The sequence below is a fragment of the Thermobia domestica genome, chromosome 3 (assembly GCF_964235325.1).
Source record: "Thermobia domestica chromosome 3, izTheDome1.hap1.1, whole genome shotgun sequence".
Taxonomy (NCBI): Eukaryota; Metazoa; Arthropoda; class Insecta; order Zygentoma; family Lepismatidae; genus Thermobia; species Thermobia domestica.
In genome coordinates, this window is record NC_137456.1 from 14,733,295 (window position 1) to 14,755,694 (window position 22,400).

The window sequence follows — 22,400 nt, forward strand, 5'->3', positions numbered from 1 at the left end:
TCTATAGGTATTTTAAATAATAATATAATAACGACAATAATATTGATAGCATTATCATAACCATTTCGTGCCTTTAATATCAAACTATGTAAACGTTTAAAAGAAATACTGTTTTTAGTTCTCATTACTTAATTGCGTTGGTGTGTGTAAAAATGTTCTTCTTTCTGGCCTCTTTAAAGGTAATTTCTTCAGGTGCAAATAGAAATTCTAGTCGCCTATATCTTAAAAATGTTGCATTTTTATTTCTTATTTTCTTTCCAAAATATACAGGGTGTTTCAAAACAATACCGACAACGTTTGGGAGGTGATTTGTGGCACCAAGATAAGACAAAAAGTATAGACCAACCTGGGTGCACAAATGCTTCCTTTCGGAGTTATAGGCTGCCGAAAATATGAAAAAATGAACTTTAAAGATTCATAGCACCAAAACTATGGGACCTACCATAGTCGGGTCAAGACTTCACTTACAAACTAATCGTGCGCTATCCAAAAATGCATGTTTCAGAATCCTAAGGTTCTCACTCACGCAACAATTTCTGTAGAGGGAGTTGGGCTACAGACATATAATTTAAAGTACTCACCAACTACCTCTATAAAAAAATAGTTGTGGAAGTACCGCAGGAATCTGAAATTTGTATATTTGAATAAGGCACATACTACTTCCTAAGTGAAGTCTTGACCCGACTGCGGTTGGTCTCATAGTTTTGGAGCTTTGGACCTTTAAAATTCATGTTTTCGGCAGCCTATAACTTCGAAAGGAAGCGTTTGTGCATCCAGATTTTTTTTTTTTCTTATCTTGGTGTCAGGAATCATCTACCAAATGTTGTTAATGTTGTTTTGAAACACTATGTATATGTATGAAAACTCTTGATTGGAGTCTTACCTCAGTGCCTTGTTAAATACTTGTTATAAAGGCGTTTAAGCATATTTTTTCTATTTTCTTTTTAATCAAGTGTGTTTATATGTACAGTTGAATGTAATTCTCTCGTATTAATAGTTTACTACCGTATTTACTCGAATAGAAGCACCCCAATTTTTTAAAATTTCAATCCTTTTTTATTTGGGGGGGAGGGTGTTTATAAACGCATAGTTGCTGTTTAATTGTTATTTTGTCTTAACTCCATTGTTAATCACAAAGTAATGCCACTGTTTTACCTTTCCCGTCAAAACGGGGAAAGGAAATGGAAACTATAAACAGTGATTTGAGAATGTTGATAACGAGTGGTGACACTTACTGTAACACCATTATCAATCACAGAATTCGTCATTGTTTAATTTTTCTGTGTCGAAATACCGTAAGGATGGAGAACGAAAACAAAAATATTAACAACGTAAAGGTGAAATGTTTCAGTTCATATGACCCTGCATGTATGGGTCCAAGCTTATATTTTTCAGAATGGGTAGATTTACTACCTAACTCTTTGTGAGGTCGTACAGAGGGTGCTTATATCCACATATTAAGCGGATTCTCAAAAAAACATTAATTTTGTGAAGAGGGTGCTTATGTTCGACTAAATAATGTATATCTCATTTTGTTATTTCCTAAGATTTCTTTAATGTTGGAAGGTGCATATTTAAGTTGTTTTGTGAGATTATTCATTAACTATGTTCTGTTATTGTAACAAAAGAAATAACTGACAAGAGCTTCAACATACACACACACTGTATTTTAAACTGAAACGTGTTACCTATTAATGAATTATGGCAGAGAATTTTGGCTACGATAGACAAGAGAGATGAAATTGAAAAAGGCCCTTATAAGGACCAAAAATGGCGGCAAATGATTGGTTGGAAAATGAACATGGGGACCTACGGAATTGGCTGAAGGCTTCGTTTCATAAGGATGACTATTTCATAAGGATGACTATATATTTCATAAGGAAGACCATTTCATAAGGATGACTATATATATGTGTCTATCTTTAATTATGTTCTATAGTGTCTTGATGAAGGATATGGTAGATATCCGTAATTATAACACATTATAGTTTAAAGATTGAAGCTTTGGTCGTTATTTCTTTTGTTACAATATCGAATCGAAAGCCGTGGATAATGTTATGATCTGTTATTGTATAGATCACATCTTATATGTTCTGATGTTCCTATTTCGGAGTTACTCTAGAATGTACTTGACTCTTTTTGTTAATATATATATATAGTTCTATAGAGAAATATGATTTTTGTTCTAGTTAGTTTTGAATTAAGTGCCATAGTTGGTTGCAATTTATATCAGTTGTATTCCTGTAGTATATTCCTAGATCTGTTCTATTATCTTTATTATTCATTGTTCAATAGTTTCTTTGTCTATTTTTGTTCTGGTTCAATCTTGAGTTAAGTGCCACTGTTTGCTAGAATTTTTTATTAGTTATATTCTATTAGTATATTCCTAGAATGGTTCTATTATTATTCACTGTTTAAGCACTTTTTTTTTCTTTCTTGTCTTTTCCTTAACAACATAGTTGTAGTTAAAACTTTAAGAATTATGTAGCTGTTTCTGTTCAAGTATTCATCGCCGACTTAGTCAAAAGTCGCATTGCTCAGTATATTTTATTTCAATATGATTTTTGTATATATATACGATGCATGTCCAGAAAAAAATAAGTGTACTAGATTTTTGTAGGTTTCAAAAAATTTATTTAGAAAAAACTTTTACATGCTTAAGGGGTCAGACTACTAAATATTTTTCAAAAGCTAACAATTTTTCTTTTGCTCATTTTTCGTAAGTGAAATGAGATTATGAAATGTAACTTACCACAATAATAGATAATGTTATTCTATATCCGAAAATACGAATCGGAAGAATTTTCAGTGTTGCCATCCATAGAAATTACAATGTTATCAGAATGTGAATTACCCAAAAATCTAGGTTAAGGCAGCTACTAGAAAAATGAACTCAACGGTAATTGATGACTTATCATGTTGTCTAGGTTCTTTGTTAACTACTTTTTAAATAATATTTGTATTTATTTTGTGCTGTTTATTACAAATTTATTTATTTTGTACTATATATTTTACATTATTTTGTACTATTTATTACTCTCTTTTCACTTACGAAAAATGGGCAAAAGAAAAATTGTTAGCTTTTGAAAAATATTTAGTAGTCTGTCCCCTTAACATCAGTACATATGTGAACTATTTTTCCGTGTAGTCGCCATCCCTCTCGATGCACTTAGTAAGATGAGGGATCAGTTTTTTTTTTTTTTTTTATGCCTTAATCAGAGAAGTCAGCCGCCACCTCTTTTGCCCAATTCTTCACCTCCACCATCACTTCTTCCTCAGTTGAGTTTTTCCCCCATCCATTTGCATCTTCAGGGAGATGAACAGATAATAATCTGAAGGCGCCAGATCAGGGGAATGCGCGAATCAGTTAAAATCAACGGTCTTCCACTCCTTTGCTCATCGGGCACATCACTGCGACCGTTTTTAAATTCACGACACCATTTAAACACACTCATACGATTCATAATTCCTTCGCCATAAACTGATTTGATCTCATTGAAAACTTCAGATGAAGATTTTCTCTTCACAACGAGATAACGGATAATGCTGCGAATCTCGCACTTGGCGGCACATTTTATCGACATCTTTTACGGAAGACGTTACTGTGGCCACCGCGTGATTGGGCTCGCTGGAAAGAGTAAGAGCTAAACTAGACGGCAGTGTGACAAACATAGCAATAACAAATTCCCTCTGTCCGCGAGGGCCCTAGTACACTTATTTTGTGGACGTGTCTCGTATATAAAAGTGTGTAATCCGTATTAGTCATTTTTCGATATAAAGGTTTGATATTAGTTATATTTCTGATATTATAACTTTTATATGTATAAAAGTATTTTCTGTAATTTTGCAGTTCAAAAAATAAATATATTTTTTTTTTAATTTTATTTTTGAATTTGTTTTTTATCCTTTTTTTTTCATTATAAAACGCATTATAAATAGATCTTAGTTTGACGTAGTTTTACAGAGCATGGACGTTTCTTGGAACCGAGTAACAACGTTATGCAAGAATTTATTATCTGTTTTTAATTTATTTATTTTCTGCCTTTTTATTTTTGTTTTCGAGATTAAAAGTGAAAGAGATACAATAGAGATGTATCCTGATGATAGAGATAATCCTAATGATAGAGATACAAGAGCGAAACCTTAAATGGTAGATGTACCAGTTCCTGATATCAACAGTAATATAAAGGCATAGATAAAACTTATAGAATGCTAAATGCTGTATCCATGGAAATAACGTATTTCTGAAAATCTCTGACCATTTTTGTTTTTCAGACAGATGGAGAACATGCATAATCTGAACGGTTTCCTCGTGTACAGAGCGCGAGAGATAGCATGAGCTATGAGAAGTGGGAGGTAGGAAGAACGCTATTCGCTGCGAGTGTGACAGTGGAGAGAGGAGGAAGATTTTTTGGTAGTGTTTCAACCCATGCTGATACTAACCTCCAACATATGTGAAAACAACACAGAACTATACACAAAGAACCACACTTCACTGAACACAAGAACACTGTGTCCGGTTCGGCTTCTTCATGTGTCTCTCAAGACGCCCCCATCTGTGTCATAAATAACTACCCCGGGAGGAAGGGTACTAATAGGACCACTTTGTTTTACAAGCGAAAATGACAAACTTCCTTGTATGAGGGGGGGGGGGGGGAGCAGTTGACAGGTCTGTAGCCACGATTTCACTAAGGCGATGACATGAGTCGTGGTCCCCAGAATTGCAAATATAGGTTGTGTTATGTGATGTAAGTTTTACTTACTTTAGCTTACTCATTTAAAAAATAAATTTAAAAAAAAAAAACATTGAACGACTAAGGAAACCTTTATTGCACCGAGTGCACTTTTACATCTTATTAAATAAATAGGCTAATTTATTGTTCAGATATTTCTAAATGAAGATGAGAAAAGGAAGGCTGCAGATTTATTCAAAGTGTCTCTGTCATCCCTTCCCAGAAATGCTTCAAAAATCGCCAAATTCTAGTTCACTGTTGTGGCAGTTAGTAACACTATTAGGATTGCCCGTTCCTTTCAAGTGTGTTGGTTGCGGATTTCAAGGTCGTAGCTCATGCTATCCCTCGCGCCCTGTACAGTTATGTCGTGTGGCCGAAACGTTCTCAAACTCGATCAAGTTAAGCATATTTATGATTAGCCACACGGCAGTCAATAAAGCTGATAGTTTTTGTGTGTTTGTGGTGTCATGTTTTGGGAACAGTTTTGTAGCATTTTCTTTCTCTCTCTCTCTCTGTGCGTGTGTGTGTGTGTGTATATGCATGGTAGACTCAGTCTTGAGAGCGGAGCACAGGGACTCAGTGGTAGAGCCCTTACCTCTGGTGCGTTGGGGTCCCAGGTTCGATCCCCGCCCAAGTAAGTTTGTGGTGGACTACATCGTGTCCGCGTGTTTTCTCGGGGTATTCCCGTTTCCTCCCATATTCTCATTCCACCAATTATATTCCATCATCATTCACTTGGCTTAATTACCCGTCTCTCTTAGCCTAACGTGGATAAACGAGGGACGTTGAACTGAAAGACATTTCGATTTTTTTCTTTTGTTTGCCTGAGAAAACTAAACAATAAATTCTACTATTAAACAAACGGGTCATGAAAGCGTGTTGTTAATTTTACAGCCTTGAAAATTTAACAATGTGGAACAGGACTATGCTACTATACGTGTTAGGTCGAAATGATGTTTGAAAATTGTGTGACTATTTACTTAGTTTTTAAAACGAGTTTCTGCACGGTGACTCAGTGGTAGAGCGCTTACCTCTGGTGCGTGAGGTCACTCGTTCGAGCCAAGTAAGTTCGTGAACTGGATACTCAGTTTTACGTCCCACGATTATGCCGGCTAGGTTAAAGGAAACGGTGATGATGGGAAGTGAATGAAATGGTGGAATGAAGAAAGTGAGAGGAAACGGGAGAACTCCGAGAAAGCCCACTTACATGGTGTTTGTCCACCACAAAGTTCACTTGGCGTGAGCTGGGATCGAACCTGGGACCCCACGCACCAGAGGTGAATGCTCTACCACTGAGCCACTGCGACCCCTAAGTTAGTTCGGTGGACAACATCGTGTCCGTGGGATTTCTCAGGGTACTTCCTTTTTCTCCCACTTTTCCATTCCACCGATTCTTCCATCATCATTAACTTGCTTTAATCAACGTCTCCCTTATTAGCCTAAAGAGCATAATCGTTGGACGTTAAACTGAAAGATTTCATTTTCATTTTGAAACTAGTTTGTTTTGCTTGAGGAATTTCCTGACGAAGGCTACATCAGAGGACACATTGACGGATAGATTGTGCCAGCGGGAGGGATGGCTATTGCTTTCATTTGGGTAAAACGGAATGAGATTAAGCCTTTGTGGTTCTAAAACAGAACATCAGGAAAACGACTTAACTATATAAGATTCCCGTATTTATCTGTACAGTTTGGTGCGAGTAAATGGCTTAGTCGTTTATATTCAATAAATATTTACTCTTTTATTCCTTTTATAATACGTAATTAAATAAATCTCTTTCTTTTGATGTATCACACAGATACACATTTTTACCTTTAACTTGAATGATTTTGGAGTTTGAATTTTTATGTTTTGCGTCTTTCGATAGTAGTAGTGAGATAGGTACGGCGAAAGAAGTCTTTAGGAGAAAGAAAATACTTTTTTATGGGATCTTGAACAAAGAGTTGAGGAAAAGTCTCATAAAATGCTTCGTGTGGAATGTTGTATGGGGCAGAAACATGGACATAACACAAACATGATGAGAAACAACTAGAAGCTTTCGAAATGTGCGTGTGGAGAAGAATGGAGAGCTGGGTCTAGCGTAAAACGCATGAGAGAATGTTAGAAATTGTGGGGGAGAAAATAGCGATTTTAGATATTAAAAAGAGAAAGAGTAACTGGTTGGGATATTGGCTAAGAATGAACTGTATTATGGGGCAACGCACACCAAGCAGTTATTAAGACCAGAAATTAAAAATCAAAACTGTACTTGTCAGTACAAAAGAACAATCTCACCACGAAAACTCCTATACCTCGTAAAGACCTGTGTGAAAACGTACTTTTTAATACGAACCCTCCAAGACTGTGAAACTCCGGAAAACCCAAAACAAAGAATACCCTTTAACACGATGGAGAAGCCAAACACCGGAGGAAGTGAACCAAGGCCAAACAAGAAAAGAAGAGAAGAGTAAAGGAGCAATACTCCAAAACCAGTAAACAACCCAGAACCCCTTGGCCCAAATAAAGGCTGAGCGGGAAAAGGAAAGAGAACCTTAAAAACACTACGCAAGCTAGTCTACTACGACGCCTTGCGCAACACTACGAAGCCAAACACAAAATAGGGGGCCCAACTTGGAAAACCCCGAATACGGCTTCAAAAATCAGATATGAACTTGGTTGAATACGCCAAAATACCAATCAATTTCGAAACCAAACACACAAAATATACTTTAAAGAAAACTGAAATTAAAATAAACAGACGAGTCATTGAACACCACAGACAACTAGAACCAACAATTAAAAAAAAAAGGAGAAACTTGCCCTGGAGAAGCGCAAGTCTCGCTTCAGCCCACATGATACAAAAAGAGGCAGTCCAGAGAAAAACAAGTAGCTCTGGACTCCCCAAAAAGAAATATTCCAAACACAACAAACAACAAGAACAAACCACAACCGAAAAGAACCAAACCACAGAAAGACGGAAACGAAAACACCCCACAAAGAAAACCTAGAAGAGAATCGATAGAAGACCTTACGAGTTTCTGAAGAACTTCCCTAAAATTAAACAAAAAAGCTAATACCCAAAAAACAAGGGTCTCTCTCAGCACCACCAAAACTTCAAAACAGAGTTAAAATTTTACGTACCCTACCCAAGCAATACTGAAAAACCACCAACAACAAACCCAACGAAATAACGACGAAAAGAAAAAGAAGAGAAAGGAAAAGCACGCAGAACCAGAAAACAAACAAAAAATGAAAAGAATCATGAATACGCAATCTCTCAAACAAAACTCCAACCCGCAACCAACTGAAAGTACTGGGAAAAGACTTTCCACTTCTTAACACACGAAACAACTCAGATTGTTCTGAAAAGGAACCCGAGAAACTCTCACAGAAACTGAAACATAATTATACCAAATAGCAATAAAATACTGACAGCTCAGAAAAATAAATCCCACAGACACCAAAATTCTACAACCAAGGATGAAAAGCAAAAAAGAATAGCACTCGCACCAAACCATCACACCTCGAGACATGCTGGTCAAAAAAAGAATGTGAGGGAGAAATTCTGTAACCACGAGCCTCATCACTAGACAGGAGAGGGCTGGATAGTCTTATGTATATTATTACGTTAGACTTGGTGACAAAACATTTCTCCTACGCAAACATACAGCCATAGGGGGATCGGTTGTCGGTTACCCATGCGAACGACTACGTTCACATGGAACTAACTCAGACAGAAACGGGCCCTAAGAAACCTTTATACGAAAACAGAACTGAAACACATCGTGAAAATAATCCTAGGCACAAAACAAAGTCTTGAAAGAGAAAAACCTGCCAAAAATCATAGATGTGTGGGGACTCACCATGGAATCAAACCAAACCCGATCAAACTACCGGGATGTAACAAGATAAAAGGCAATGCTGTGTCCTAGACAAAAATACATCACAAGCCCATAAACAAACAAGAAACTGTGGGAGAGGACTCAAAAAAAAAAAAAAAAAACGGAAAAAAAGGAAAATCAGGAGAAGTAAATAGAAAACGGAAAAATACCAAACGAAGGGATAAACAGAAACCTATCCAACCAAGGAAACTGGAAACCCAGAATGAATAAAAAATTGAAGCTAGAACACATGGGAAAAAAAAGAAAAAAAGAGAAAAAAGTCAAATATCCCAACCAGAAACCACAAAAGAGAGATCGAAAACAAACCACACACACACAGAAAAAGGCTTTAATGTAGACCGAAAGATCAAACAAACAAGAATTAAAAGCAAGCGAAACAACCATTATAACAGAAAAAAATACCGAGACACGGAAGATGAAACATAATAAAGAAAACGGAAAGAACAACAACAAAATTACAAAACAACAGAAATAATAACCACATTTATAGTGAAACAACCACACGTGTGGCCACATCGGCATAAACCAAACTATTTAACAAATAATAATAATAATAATAATAATAACAGTAATAATACCAATAATAACGAAAAACAAGAAAAAAGGGAAAGAAAAAAAGGACGATATACTGAGGAAAACTAAAGCCTCCTCTGATTTTATATACATCTCACACAAATATATGTATATATAAATCTTTGCACACAAACGCTGGTATAAAGGAGAAACCAAGCTCTCTTGAAGCAAAGGAAAAGAATGCTAGGTGTAAATAGAGGAACCGGGCTCTATGTCCCGCCTTCACACTTTTGAATATAAAGTGTACTTCGTGGAACATTCACGCATCATCAACCTGATCTGTACGCTACTCAGAGGAGATTACGCGAAGCTATCTGACTGGATACTCTGGTCTGTTGCGGAATAGAGCTTTTCTTATGCATGGCAATGTTAAGCCCCTTACACTTTTAGTAGACAACAATTACTGCAAAATATCTTGTTTTAAATATCCTCTGTGGAATTAGCCTTTTTAACGACTTTTATTCTTTTCCATTTTGAAAGCATTTATCTGATGCTTGTTTCCATTACATTGCAAAGCTTAATGAATGAAGAAGGAAAACAGGAATTTCAGGCATGATCAGAAAAAAAAATGGATCAAAAGATTGCGATCTTGGCCAAGAATTTTAGGAATAATCCAATGCAATCTTGGCCAAGAATTTTAGGAATAATCCAATGTAATCTTGGCCAAGAATTTTAGGAATAATCCAATGTAATCTTGGCCAAGAATTTTAGGAATAATCCAATGTAATCTTGGCCAAGAATTTTAGGAGTAATCCAAAAAATGGATCAAATGATTGCGATCTTTTTTTGGATCAGAGGCTTCAAAATTTTTAAACGACCCCTAATTCGAGCTATATCTTTTACGGAATAAGCACATCATACTGAGGTAAGTGATAGTTTGGGCTTGGCTACTCTGTATGTAGTTCTTCAGATATAAGACCTAGAAGAAAATTTTTGATTGAAATATATTGGATCTTTTAATTCGTTTTTGGATCAGGGGCCACAAAATTTTTGAACGGTCTCTAAATCGAGTTTTCGTATTTTTTACGGAATGAGCACATCATACTGAGTTAAGTGATAGTTTGGGTTTGGCTACTCTGTATGTAGTTCTCCAAATATAAGACCTACAATAAAATTTTTGACTGGAATATAATGGATCTTTTGATCCAATAAAAAAAAAAAAAAGACCAAATAGGGGCATTATTTTTGTTGAACCGAAAAATTGGTTTCGAGTTCAGATATTGATTTGGAATTACTATGAAAATGCTTTACGAGACTTTCAAATATTCTGTGCGCATGCATTACAGAGAGATGTGGTTTCTTTCAGAATCCAACATGAAGACTTACTTTTCTGATTCATTCATGTAATAGCGGGAAAAGCATACCCTAAAAATTGATTTGTTCCCTTTGAAACGATAGTAGACTCTTTTGTCTGTAAATTAAAGAAAAGAAAAAGTCATACTTCTGTTTCAGATATTTATTTTGCGTATATTAGCGTTTCTTAAACTGTGGTCCGCGAGACTATGTCCTTCGCTTTTCTTAAATTGAACATTAGTTTAAAAAAATGGAAAAAAAGAAAAAAATCAAGTGAATTCCTTATCACCCACACTATAGTTAAGAATCTCAAACAATTGTACAGTCAGCGACAAAAGCTTTTTCTGTTTGATGAAATTTGTTTCGTAAGTAACTTCGGAATGGAGAGACAATTTGAATACAGTTTTCAGTAAATGAAAAAGAACGCAATTTTCTGTACGTTCCAGCTATACCACCGGTATTCACAAAGTGAACTTTACCAAACGGTTATAGATAAAAGGTTATACAAATTCGAGTATTATTATTATTATTAATAATAATAATTTTTGCCTGTTGGGACGTCCTAGGACTAGAGTTTTTTTTTGTAAGGTTCCATCCTGGAAATGTTTCTTCCACGTTTCTCGATATGTCTCGTTTTCCTTCCATCTTTCCTTCTATGGCGGTATGAAGAAGACAATTTCTTCGTACCAATCCAATTGGCCTTCTAACGAAGGATGCTGGCTAGAAGCGTCCTCTTCTCTCCTATCCGTTTTAAAACATGTTCATTTGTTATTCTCTTTGTCCATTTTATCTTCTCCATCTTCCGCCAACACCACATTTTTCGAAGCATTCTAAATATTTCTTCTCTAACTTCCGTAATGTCAAAGTCTCCGAACCATACTCCAAACTTTAGTGGCTTGTATAAATGTATTATTACAAAGTTTTCTTGATAGTGTTCAATTATTTAAACAAGCTAATATGTGTTTTCTACTGTTAATACCAATGTAAAATTTACGGTAATTTTAATTAATAATTCCTCATTAAACAAATTAATCATTAATTGTAATTATACTACGAGAGTCAGTCAAAACGTTAGTTGCACTGCTTCAGAAAATAAAACAGGATAGAAATTTTAAAATAACTTTATTTGTATCGTAAAGTTCCACTCATAATATACTTTTCAACGTAATTACCTCCGTCATTTAAGTATTTGTCGAAGCGTGGTACAAGTTTTTCTATGGCTTCTGCAGAGAAATCCCGTCTAATGCTTGATAACCATTCTTGGGCTGCAGCTTTCACCTCGTCGTCCGAGTGGTATCGTTGCTTTGAAAGTTCGTCTTTCATGGGATCAAACACATGGAAGTCACACGGTGAAAGGTCTGGGCTATAAGGAGGATGATCCCACACTTGCCACCTAAACTTTGTCGGAAGTTGACACGTTTGTTGTGCTGCATGCCGTCTTGCATTATCATGCAGGAGCACAATGCCTTTGGACAGTTTACCTACCCGTCGATTTTTAAGTGCCGATAAATTTCAGTGCAGTTACACCTTTTCGCCCACAAAAAAAAAAAAAAAAAAAAATCACTGCACACATTTCCAATTTCGACACTATTTGCAGCTGTCGAGACATGTTTACGACTGATTATCAGAACACCTCCACTTGCCTCGTGAAAGCGTCACACGATATAGCCACATGTCTGCAGTGTTGCGCACAGTTTCATCAAAATAGCCTTTGATCGAAAATATTTATGAAGGAGTGCGACTAACTTTCTGACTGACTCACATATTTTGAAAAACATTAGTATATTGATATACTGGAATGCTCAAAACATAATAAATAAATAAATAAACTTGCTTTCGAAGGAAAAGGAGTAGGGTAGTCCGTTGAACATCCTGACTGATAAAAGTAGTTCCCCACTTGAAAAAAAAAAAAAAAAGTGACAAATGCTACTTATATCAAGAAAATTATTTTTACAAACCTTCCACTTACGTAAAGATATTGGAACAATTTCTTTATTTCTATAAGCCCTGGAAATTGTTAAATGGTTATGACTAATAATGAAAGATTAAATTAATTGTTTAGAGCGAAACGATAATGTGTGTATTCTTGATTATCTTTGCTATTTTGAACCCTTATGATTTTATTGCCATGAATGTTATTTTTTCTGTTTTGATGAAGTTAACGTGCTTTTATAAGCTAATTAATCACTAACATAAGCATCATATTTTAATACAATTAACAGGTCGAAATCAAGCTCCTGTGAAGAGATATCTAATGAAGCGACAGGTCCAGACGTTCCTAGGAGAACACATGAGCCTGAGAAGAGGCCCCGATTGAGCCAACCACAAGTGAGTAAACGAAATTAAAGGTTCTCTTGGTTGCATAATCCTAACTTTGACCGTTTTAAAGGCGCACATGTTTGGATTCCACATAGTAGATGGTACATTCCGTTTTTCTAGACCGGCAAGTAGGCCTAATGTAATATAAATGAAATGTTTGAGTCGTCGTACGCTTATTACTTCCACATTGAATGCAGTATTTGGCCCGCCTCTAATATTTAATGTACTATAAACCCTTTTAAGTTCTGGCTTTTTTTTTTATAGGTAAATTACAGACTTCCAGTCAAGCAGCTACAGCATCATCCCTATTTATCCTACAATCATGGTTCGTACCTCATTCTCTTTAGAATAGAACACCCTTTTAAACGGTACCATTGCCATTTCCCTATCATGTTCCTGAGGCGGGAAATTTTTAGAAAAATCAATATTTTTTTTTTTTTAATTTTGAGCGCCTCTGTACCCCCCCCCCCCCCCGTGTTAACACACATATCTCAAAATCAATTGAAAAGTAGTAAGGGGTGTACTAACTTTCAACCTTTTATCTTGAATTGTAAGGACGGGAAAAAATATTTACCAATGAGCCCCACAATGCCCCAAATTACTCCAAGAGACCCGGATGTAATATAAAAATTTCATGAGACACCCCTAATTATCCTAGAGTCATGGTTCATATATCATTCTCTTCAGAATAGAACAGATTTTCTAACGGTGTCATTCACATGTCTCCATCGTGTATCAGAGGCAGAAAAATCTCGACAAAAGGGATTTTACCTTTTTGCCCCTCTGGACCCCCCTCCTTTTTTTAACGCAGAGATCTAAAAAAAATCTGAGAAAATACTAAGGCGTGCCCTGAATATATATGCAAACTTTCAATTTTCTAGGTGCAAGAGCAAGCCCGCCAAAAAATAATAAAAATAGGCGCCAACAAAAAATATTTTTTATAAGTTATTATGTCATCACCTCTATGTCTCGACGTAGAAAGGCGTAAAACCATACGTAACGTGCTCTACAATGCCTCTAGGCGTGAAAAAAAATCGAAGTAAAAAGCTGCTTTATTTGTACTTTCTTAATCGAAGAATAAAGACACTACTTTAGTGCCTATATATAGGTACTAGAACTTAAAAGGGTTGACCGTACTGTTTCGGTGTTCCGTAACACCTTCCTCAGCATATGTTGACAACTCATGTGCAACTAATCTTACTTCTTAGGATTTTGTCTTACGCTGTTTCATGTAAATTCCTTGTAGTGGAATTCTCTTTTTTAAAACCGTTTTTTTTTCTTTTTTTTTTTTTACGCGTAAGACTTTTAGAAGAAGAGGATTCTAGTACAAGGAAATTACATTAAATATCACAAGACATTCTAAGAAATAAAATGAGTTGCCTACTGATTAATTAATGAAAATAAAAGTTTTGGGTTGTTTATGGGGTAGATATTGTGTCAAATAAAGTTAAACTTAAAGGGAAACTGTATTCCAACTGTCCGGACTGAACTATTTAAGTATGTGAGGTAGGTCCTATTGTTTTCTCTATGGAATTCAAGTAAAAGAACCAATTTGCCTCTAATTGCTCAAATTATAATTTATTAATTAAAAAAATACAAATTATTGCTAAAAGAAAATTACAACATCGGCAGATTCTAAGAGCTAAGAGTTATCAAATCGTATTACACAAAGTTATGCAGGGAAACCATAACATAAGCAGGGCTCTCAGCTGTTCTATTTTCCTATTTTTTCCTATATTTTGAAAACCTATGTATATATGTCCTATATTTTAATCTTGTCCTTTCTTACCTATATTTTTCAGTGATTGAATTATTAAAATACAAGCCAAGAGCAGTTCCAATGGTGATTTAAATTGCTACATATTAACAATATGCTAAATTTGTCTTAGCACCTTTTTGGGGGATAGTCACTAATCCTCACTATTATTTATTTATTTATTTATTTTCTTTTTCCTATCCTCCCATGCCCGCTCATTTTTTCTTTGTTTCCTATGTGCTTATTCTTCCCTATTGAAGCTTAGCTGAGGAACCTTGCCGTGCTGCAGTTTCTTATAACGCAAGCTGTGTTAGCAATTTCTTTCAGCAGTGTGTACAGCAGTATTGGCTAGGCATTGAAAGATGTTGGTATTCACCGACATATTCCAACGCCTTTCACTAATGCTGTATATAATATGCAGGGTTCCCACGCGTCCTCGAAAATCTGGGAAACAAAAATGTGTCGTGGAAACTCCCTGGAAGCCATGGCAAGTAGAAAAATGGTAAAAATCTAGGAAATGTCCTGTAAATTATTTATGAACTGAAAAGTCCTGAAATTTATGTTGTATAACAGTTGTTACAAATGTATATATAATTTCCAGAACCAGAAATTTAAAAAGTAAAAGATTATATATATTCTTATTCTATATTAATCTAAAATTTGTTTCCAGTTGCCCATTGGGGTGAAGGATGACCTTTTCTTACAATACATTTGTATATTTTTCTGTTCTTCAGAGCATATTCTATTGTACAAACCAAACTGTCCTATATTTTTTCAATGCCATGCTGGGAGGCATGCATGAGCTCACAAGGGAAGTTCGGGAGAAAGCACTCGCCTGCAGAGAAGCTAAGCATGGCATTTGAAAGACCGATTCCTGCTGATTACAACAAACTAATAAACTTCCTTTACGGTTGTAAACTGTTCGAGGGATGCAATGTTAAATGCATGATGAAGAAAGGATACCAGAAGTATATAACCTAAGTATTCTTTCCCATGGCAAAGGCTGATGGTTTGAACATGCTACTGCTTGATCACTAAGGTCCATTCACAGACAAATTGTCCACTGTAAGTTGGATGACAAATGGCAAAGACGTAATGGTTGAAAATATACCAAAGAACGGCACACGACTCGTACAACCATTTCATGAATGTTGTTAGGAATGAGAAGGAGATTTATGCTCATATGCAAATGATGCGCTGTGTAAAGAGCGCAGGTTCAGCTAGTATATATTAAAATGCTAGATTTATATGGTTGTCTCTATTCCTTTCGAGAATGAGATCTCGAAAACCACCAGTGCTAGAAACGTGCCGTTTTCACTGATCGATTCCAAATTTTGTGTAGATTGTCCAGTTCTAATTGAATATTAAAATAAAAAGTGGCCGTTATTTCTTTATTATATTTTTAGGGGTTCACTAAAAGTGTTGAAATTTTTAGAAAAGCATCATATCCTATGAATTATACATTCCAACACAACATAGTTGTATACCTCTCGGTCGTTTGTTTCATGGCCAAATGATAATGAAAGACAAAGGATAACCATTTCTCCAGGCTAAGAAGAATCTTTATTGTTTGGAGTGTTTTGCACAACGAACATCATATATAACTGACATTATAATTAATTGTGTATGTAATGTATTTACTTTTTACATACTGCATGCAAGAAGAAAGAAAACACTAATCATACATGAATTAGAAACTCCAACCGGAAGCAGGCTCAATCTTGCAAACAGTGCGAGATATTGAAAAGACAATCGAAAAAAAAAAAAAAAAAAAACCCTTTATGATACCCCTTGCCGATTTTTATTAAAACGTCTTTCACTTGTGTATGTGAAGGGACAAGCACATAAGTGAGAAATGACAACTAGATTCATGCTCATATGTGAAGCGTAGAGGTAGATGCGCTGCGTAGAGGGCGCAGGTTGAGCTTCTATTAATTTAAAACAGATATAATTCAAGTTTTATAAAATAAGAGTTTCAAAATGTCTTATATGAAATAAATATTTTCCAGATTAAAATAAATGGATTTATTGTTGAAGTTCACTTCCGACACTTTGTGCGTTTAATTATGGGAATTTCTCGAGCACTTGTTGCAAGACGGTTCTTTCCCGAAAATTAATTTAAAACAACAAAGATATAATTCATATTTTATAGAGTAGCCTAAATGTTTCAAAATGTCGTAAATGAAATTAAATATCTTCCAGCGTAAAATAAATAATTGAAGTATTCACTTCTAATGCTTTATGAGTTCAATTACAGGAATGTCCCGAGCACTTTCACAACGAATTTTTCCCGAAAATGCAGCTTTCTTTACTATACATCGAAACTTCCACTTGTACGGAAGTTTGAATTCAGCACTTGAACTAGCAAGCATTACATAGTCTTAGGAACTCCGAGCTTAAGCTTCTTAAATTTGGCAAGAATTTTTTCGCTATTGCTGGTATTGATTCTACAGAATGCTTATTTGAAAAGTAGCAACAAATGATCGAACTAAACTGTTGTTGTTGGAAAACCAAATTTCACTGAATAATACTTGAGCTATCATCAAAGATAAGAAATAATACCAATAGTTTTACTAATGTATTTACATATTTACTGGTACTACCTGCACCTATGGCCTTAAACCCGTCAAACGTATAAACGATAACGTCCCTCGGCGTGGCAGAGTCAGCGAGACGCTATTCACGGAAACTAAAATATAAAATTGAATATTTTACTTGAAATAGGCTATAAGCATAATTCATACATTAATTTGTTGTACAATTATCCCAAGCTAAAATACGTTTTTGTTATTCATTCAGTGCATTCAGAACTTTATGAAGATCTTATGTTGAATGTTATTGTATACCTTAACGTGAATGCATCTGATTCGCCCAAGGAAAGTCCAAAATCTGTTAAAAATCACTACCAATGTGATCACTTTAGTTGTACCAATAATATATTAACAAAAAGCTCGAAAACCCAGGTGCGGTCTGGGCCCACTTGGGCAAACTCAGTTTTAATGTTGTGTTCGTTTACACTTCGAATTTAGTGAAAAATTTCGTTTCTACTAAATACGTTTACAGATTTATATGATCATGTCTGTTTCCAGAATATTATATATAGTGGTTACTTTCTTTTTAAGTTGTCCCGTTTTTAGCTGTTAAAATTATGGTCACCCTAGTGTACGCTGAACTATCAAAAAAATAGGTGGATTACGCCGTATACTTTTCATTACATTCATGGTTTAAATTGAGTATACCTTGAACTAATATATATATATATATATATATATATATATATATATATATATATATATATATATATATATATATATATATATATATATAAATGTTGATTACTCCGTATCCTTCCGTATACTCTTGATTACCTTCCTGAGTATTACTCCAAACTTCCATGAAAAGTACATAAGCCAATCAAATCAAAGTAGTGTGAAAAACTTAAATTCTGTACTTTACTTCTTCGAGAGAACGCGCCAAGCCATACATTTGGCATTTGAAGAACATGAAAAAGCATTCTTCTCAATAACCCATTCATCGTTTACAGAATCGCAAAAGTACTTTGAAAACATCCAGGAAGATTTAAAAACATAGTTGTACGTGAACAGGTCTTCTCGGGCTAGCAGCCAGGTAAATACTGTTATATCTTGCGACGTTTCGAGGGCTGACATCGTCCTCATCTTCAGGCGAATATGATGATGCAATAGAGTGTATGGAATATATATACTAATGTATGTATGATTGGAATCTTCTGATTGGTGGTTGAAATGGTGGCTTCTGATTGGTGCTTGAAATGGCGGGATATGATTGGTGTTCATGTTTTACTCAGTTGGAGTATATATATTCCATACACTCCATTGCACCATCATATTCACCTGAAGATAAGGACGATGTCAGCCCTCGAAACGTCGCAAGATATAACAGTATTCACCTGGCTGCTAGCCCGAGAAGACCTGTTCACAATACGTCGCCAGGAAAGCTTCAATAGATACTATAGTTGTACGTCTTTTGCAGGGAGATCGTATCACGATAGTTTTTAATTCCCCTTGCTTTCAGAATTTTGCAAAGTGAAATAGTATCTATTTTTTCCCTGCTATTCTGTGTATTCAATACAAAATCACATTTTGTTTTCACAGTCTGGCGAAGTACAATTAAAATCAATTTACTTTTAATTACAAAATGATTGTAAAAAGCAAAATTAAACTTTGGATAACATAGAATTGTTACGCCATAATATACTTATTGCTCAGCTGAAACCATACTACTCTGATTGTATTATTCTTTAAGTTTTTCGACCCTTAAGTTTTCAAGTTGTATTTATTAATTGTTTTACAGTACTTTGAATATATATATTTGGACAAACTTAAAGTGTACAACAATTACATTTAATTTTTTTAACAAAATTTTTGTAAATCACGGAACTATTTTCTTACAGGTCGTTTCGCTGACAGAGAAACAACAGTCGTGTGGAACAAGTAGTGTAATCCCTACAGAACCAAATCCAGGGACGGAACAACAAAATATCATCCGCCTGGCACTTCCACAGACAGTATCAACTCAACAGACTCAAGGAATCATCAGTCAAGTAATTCCAGAGACAGTGGCAGTTCAACAGACACAAAGTGCCCTCAGTCAGGTAATTCTAGAGACAGGGGGAGCTCAACAAACACAAGGGTATATTCTGGTAGGTCCATCCTCGACTGGTCAGTTGTTCCCACAAAATATTACAGTCCAGAAGCAAATGCAGAACATTGTAATTTGGCAGCCTGTAGTTAATAATAGTGTGGTTTCAGACGTAAGGACCAAAAAAATGACACAAGGTTTCATTCTGGCACCAGTGGCTTCAAATCAATTTATTGTAAACACAGCAACTTCATCATCAGGAGTGGTTTGCAGAAATCGTATATTCGATCCGTTCACTCAGTCGTGAATTATATGAAAGACCAGCGGTAATAAGTTAAATGAAAGGGAAAAAGCATATGCAGATGGTCCCTTCCATCATAATATGGAACAGTTAGCATCTTTGTGAATCAAAACAGGGAGTCACCCTTCTGTCCTTCTGTTTATACCTCATCTGTATAGAATGTAAAGGTTTCTGATGATACGTGCTCAAGTGTGGATTCTACAATGCTAGTGGGTACGAGTTCGGGGACAAACCAAAGCAGTTTACAGAGATTCTTAGTAAAAGATAGAATTACAAAAGCAGAATAACTGCGGTGTATTCAAAGTATAATGCAGGCTTTCCAATGCCCCTATATTTTCTATTTTTCGTATATATTTGCGTCTCTTGCTATAAACTCCTATATTTCCTACATTTTAACGAAACTTTCAATATTTTTGTGGCATTGCTACTTCCACTTTGAAAATAACGTAAGGAAATAAAGTGTGGATGGTTGGAGGGCCTTTTGTCTCCACAGTACGATGGTTGAATGGAGACTCTTTTGTCCTTTCCTGCTTATTGTCTAAAGATAATTACACTAAACAATATATAGCTAGCGCAAAGTATTCATACACCTACAAAATGGAACAAAAAATAAACTAGTTTCGTCATTTTCATTAAAAAGTTCTATGGAGTAGGGATTTTAAAGATTTATAAATAATTTATTTAGGTGTATCAATACTTTTTGCATTAACTGTAGGTAAATAATTGTAGAATATGTTACACATAGTCAGATCTTATGTTAAAAGCGCCAGAATGTTTACATTTTAGATTTTATTTTACATTTCATATAGTTGTTTTAGGAAGGGTCGTTGCTTAGTACTGGTGAGCTACGTACAAAAACACTAAAAAAAAAAAAAACTCGTATAAAATTTTGCAACGAGCTAATTACCCATTTGGTTATATTTAGCGTAGAATGTATGTTCATATAACGATTGGTGTACTTTCCATGTAATTTCAAATACCCAATAGGTAGATATAAAAAAAAAAGTTCCTTCTAATAAGTAGAAATATTGTTATATGAGTTTCTTTGTTCCTTGTTCTTTCAAAATGTTCCAAATGCACAAATGTTCCTTCAAAATATTCCAGAAAATAATTGAAATGTTCCTTCTTCTCAGCTTCACGAAACAGTTGAGAAGCAAATGCAAAACATTGTAATTTTGCAGCCTGTAGTTAATAATAGTGTGGTTTGAAACGTAAGGACCAGCCAAATGACACAAGGTTTCACTCTGACACCAATGTCTTCAAATCAATTTATTGTAAACACAGCAACTTCATCATCAGGAGTGGTTTGCAGAAATCGTATATTCGATCCTGTATTTTTTTCGTCGTGATTTCTATATTTTTTTCCCTTTAGTATTGGAAAGCCTGATAATGATATCATGCAATGTAAAGTGCACATCAATTCATACTGCTTTTAAAGATGTCAAACTATTCAAACATATGTTACTAGACAGTGAGATTACCGGGAAAAGGTAGCTTTAAGCTGACAAATAGTGTACGCTTTAGTTTATGGATTGCTACCGTACTTTAGAAGTGGAAATTCAATTGTTAAAGTATTGGGATTACGGTTTTGTGGATTTTGATAAATCTCTTAATGACATGTCTCAAAAGAAGCAAGTGGACATAAATGTTCGATTTTAGAGTACCGTGAAAGGGTAAGTTGGCTCACGTTATTTGACATTTGCGTGTTTAGGGCATTCTACAAAGTACTTTATTCCTTGTACTTGGAAAAGATCATTCAAATTTTAATGGATGGCCTCGATGTAAACTTTAAATTTTTGCCCATCTTCAAGTCAAATATGAAAACTTCTTCATATGACTGTAGTACTTAATATCTGACACTTTGCGTTAACGGACTGCTCGAATTTGTAACAGCTCTTTATAACTTATTTGAAGATCTTCCAGCACGTCTTGCTTAATACACTTAGTACAGTGGATCAGCAAATTTTTAAGTTTTGTCCTGTGTTGGCTTGAAAGCAGTAGTGTTTAACTTGAGCCATTGGCTTTTATCTGTATCGTCTGTCGTATATTGAAGGTGTTAGGAAGGATAAGAAAGTATCCTAGCTGTGCGTACTATCAGACTGTCAAGTATAATGGAAGAAGGTAAAATGCTTATTTTGTTTATATAGAGTCCAAGTGAAGTCAATTTACTTTTATCTTCAAAATGACTGTAAAAAACAAACTTAGTATTTGGAGAGCATATTATAATTAGTATATTATATTACTCCATAATATATCAATACTTATGACTTATTTCTGAGTCAAACCGGCATATTACTGTTTTGTTTTACAGTACTTTCAATATATATATTTAGACAAACTTAAAGTGTACAACAGTTACATTCAACCTTTTTTAAAACAAAATTTTCGTAATTCACGAAAATTTGTACTTACAGGTGGTTTCGCTACCAGGGAACCAACAGTCGCGTGGAACAAGTAGTTTAATCCCTGTAAGCCGTACAGAACCAAATCCAGGGACGGAGCAACAAAATATCATCAGCCTGGCACTTCCACAGACAGTATCAACTCAACAGACTCAAGGAATCATCAGTCAAGTAATTCCAGAGACAGTGGCAGTTCAACAGATACAAAGTGCCCTCAGTCAGGTAATTCCAGAGACAGGGGGAGCTCAACAAACACAAGGGTATATTCTGGTAGGTCCATCCTCGACTGGTCAGTTGTTCCCACAAAACATAACAGTTCAGAAGCAAATGCGGAACATTGTAATTTGGCAGCCTGTAGTTAATAATAGTGTGGTTTCAAACGTAAGGACCAGCCAAATGACACAAGGTTTCACTCTGGCACCAGTGGCTTCAAATCAATTTATTGTAAATACAGCAACTTCATCATCAGGAGTGGTTTGCAGAAATCGTATATTCGATCCGTTTACTCAGTCATGAATTCT

At 35.2% G+C, this 22,400-nt stretch overlaps 1 protein-coding gene across 1 annotated transcript in view; it reads left to right on the forward strand.

Annotated features, from left to right (window-relative positions):
• LOC145682424 (uncharacterized) overlaps window positions 1-22,400 on the forward strand; it is a 75,398-nt gene that overhangs the window by 42,635 nt on the left and 10,363 nt on the right. Inside the window, exons 4-6 of the mRNA XM_081754055.1 lie at window positions 12,704-12,809; window positions 18,989-19,189; window positions 21,892-22,101. Coding sequence (XP_081610181.1) covers window positions 12,704-12,809; window positions 18,989-19,189; window positions 21,892-22,101 — 517 coding nt within the window. The remainder of the gene's footprint in view (window positions 1-12,703; window positions 12,810-18,988; window positions 19,190-21,891; window positions 22,102-22,400) is intronic.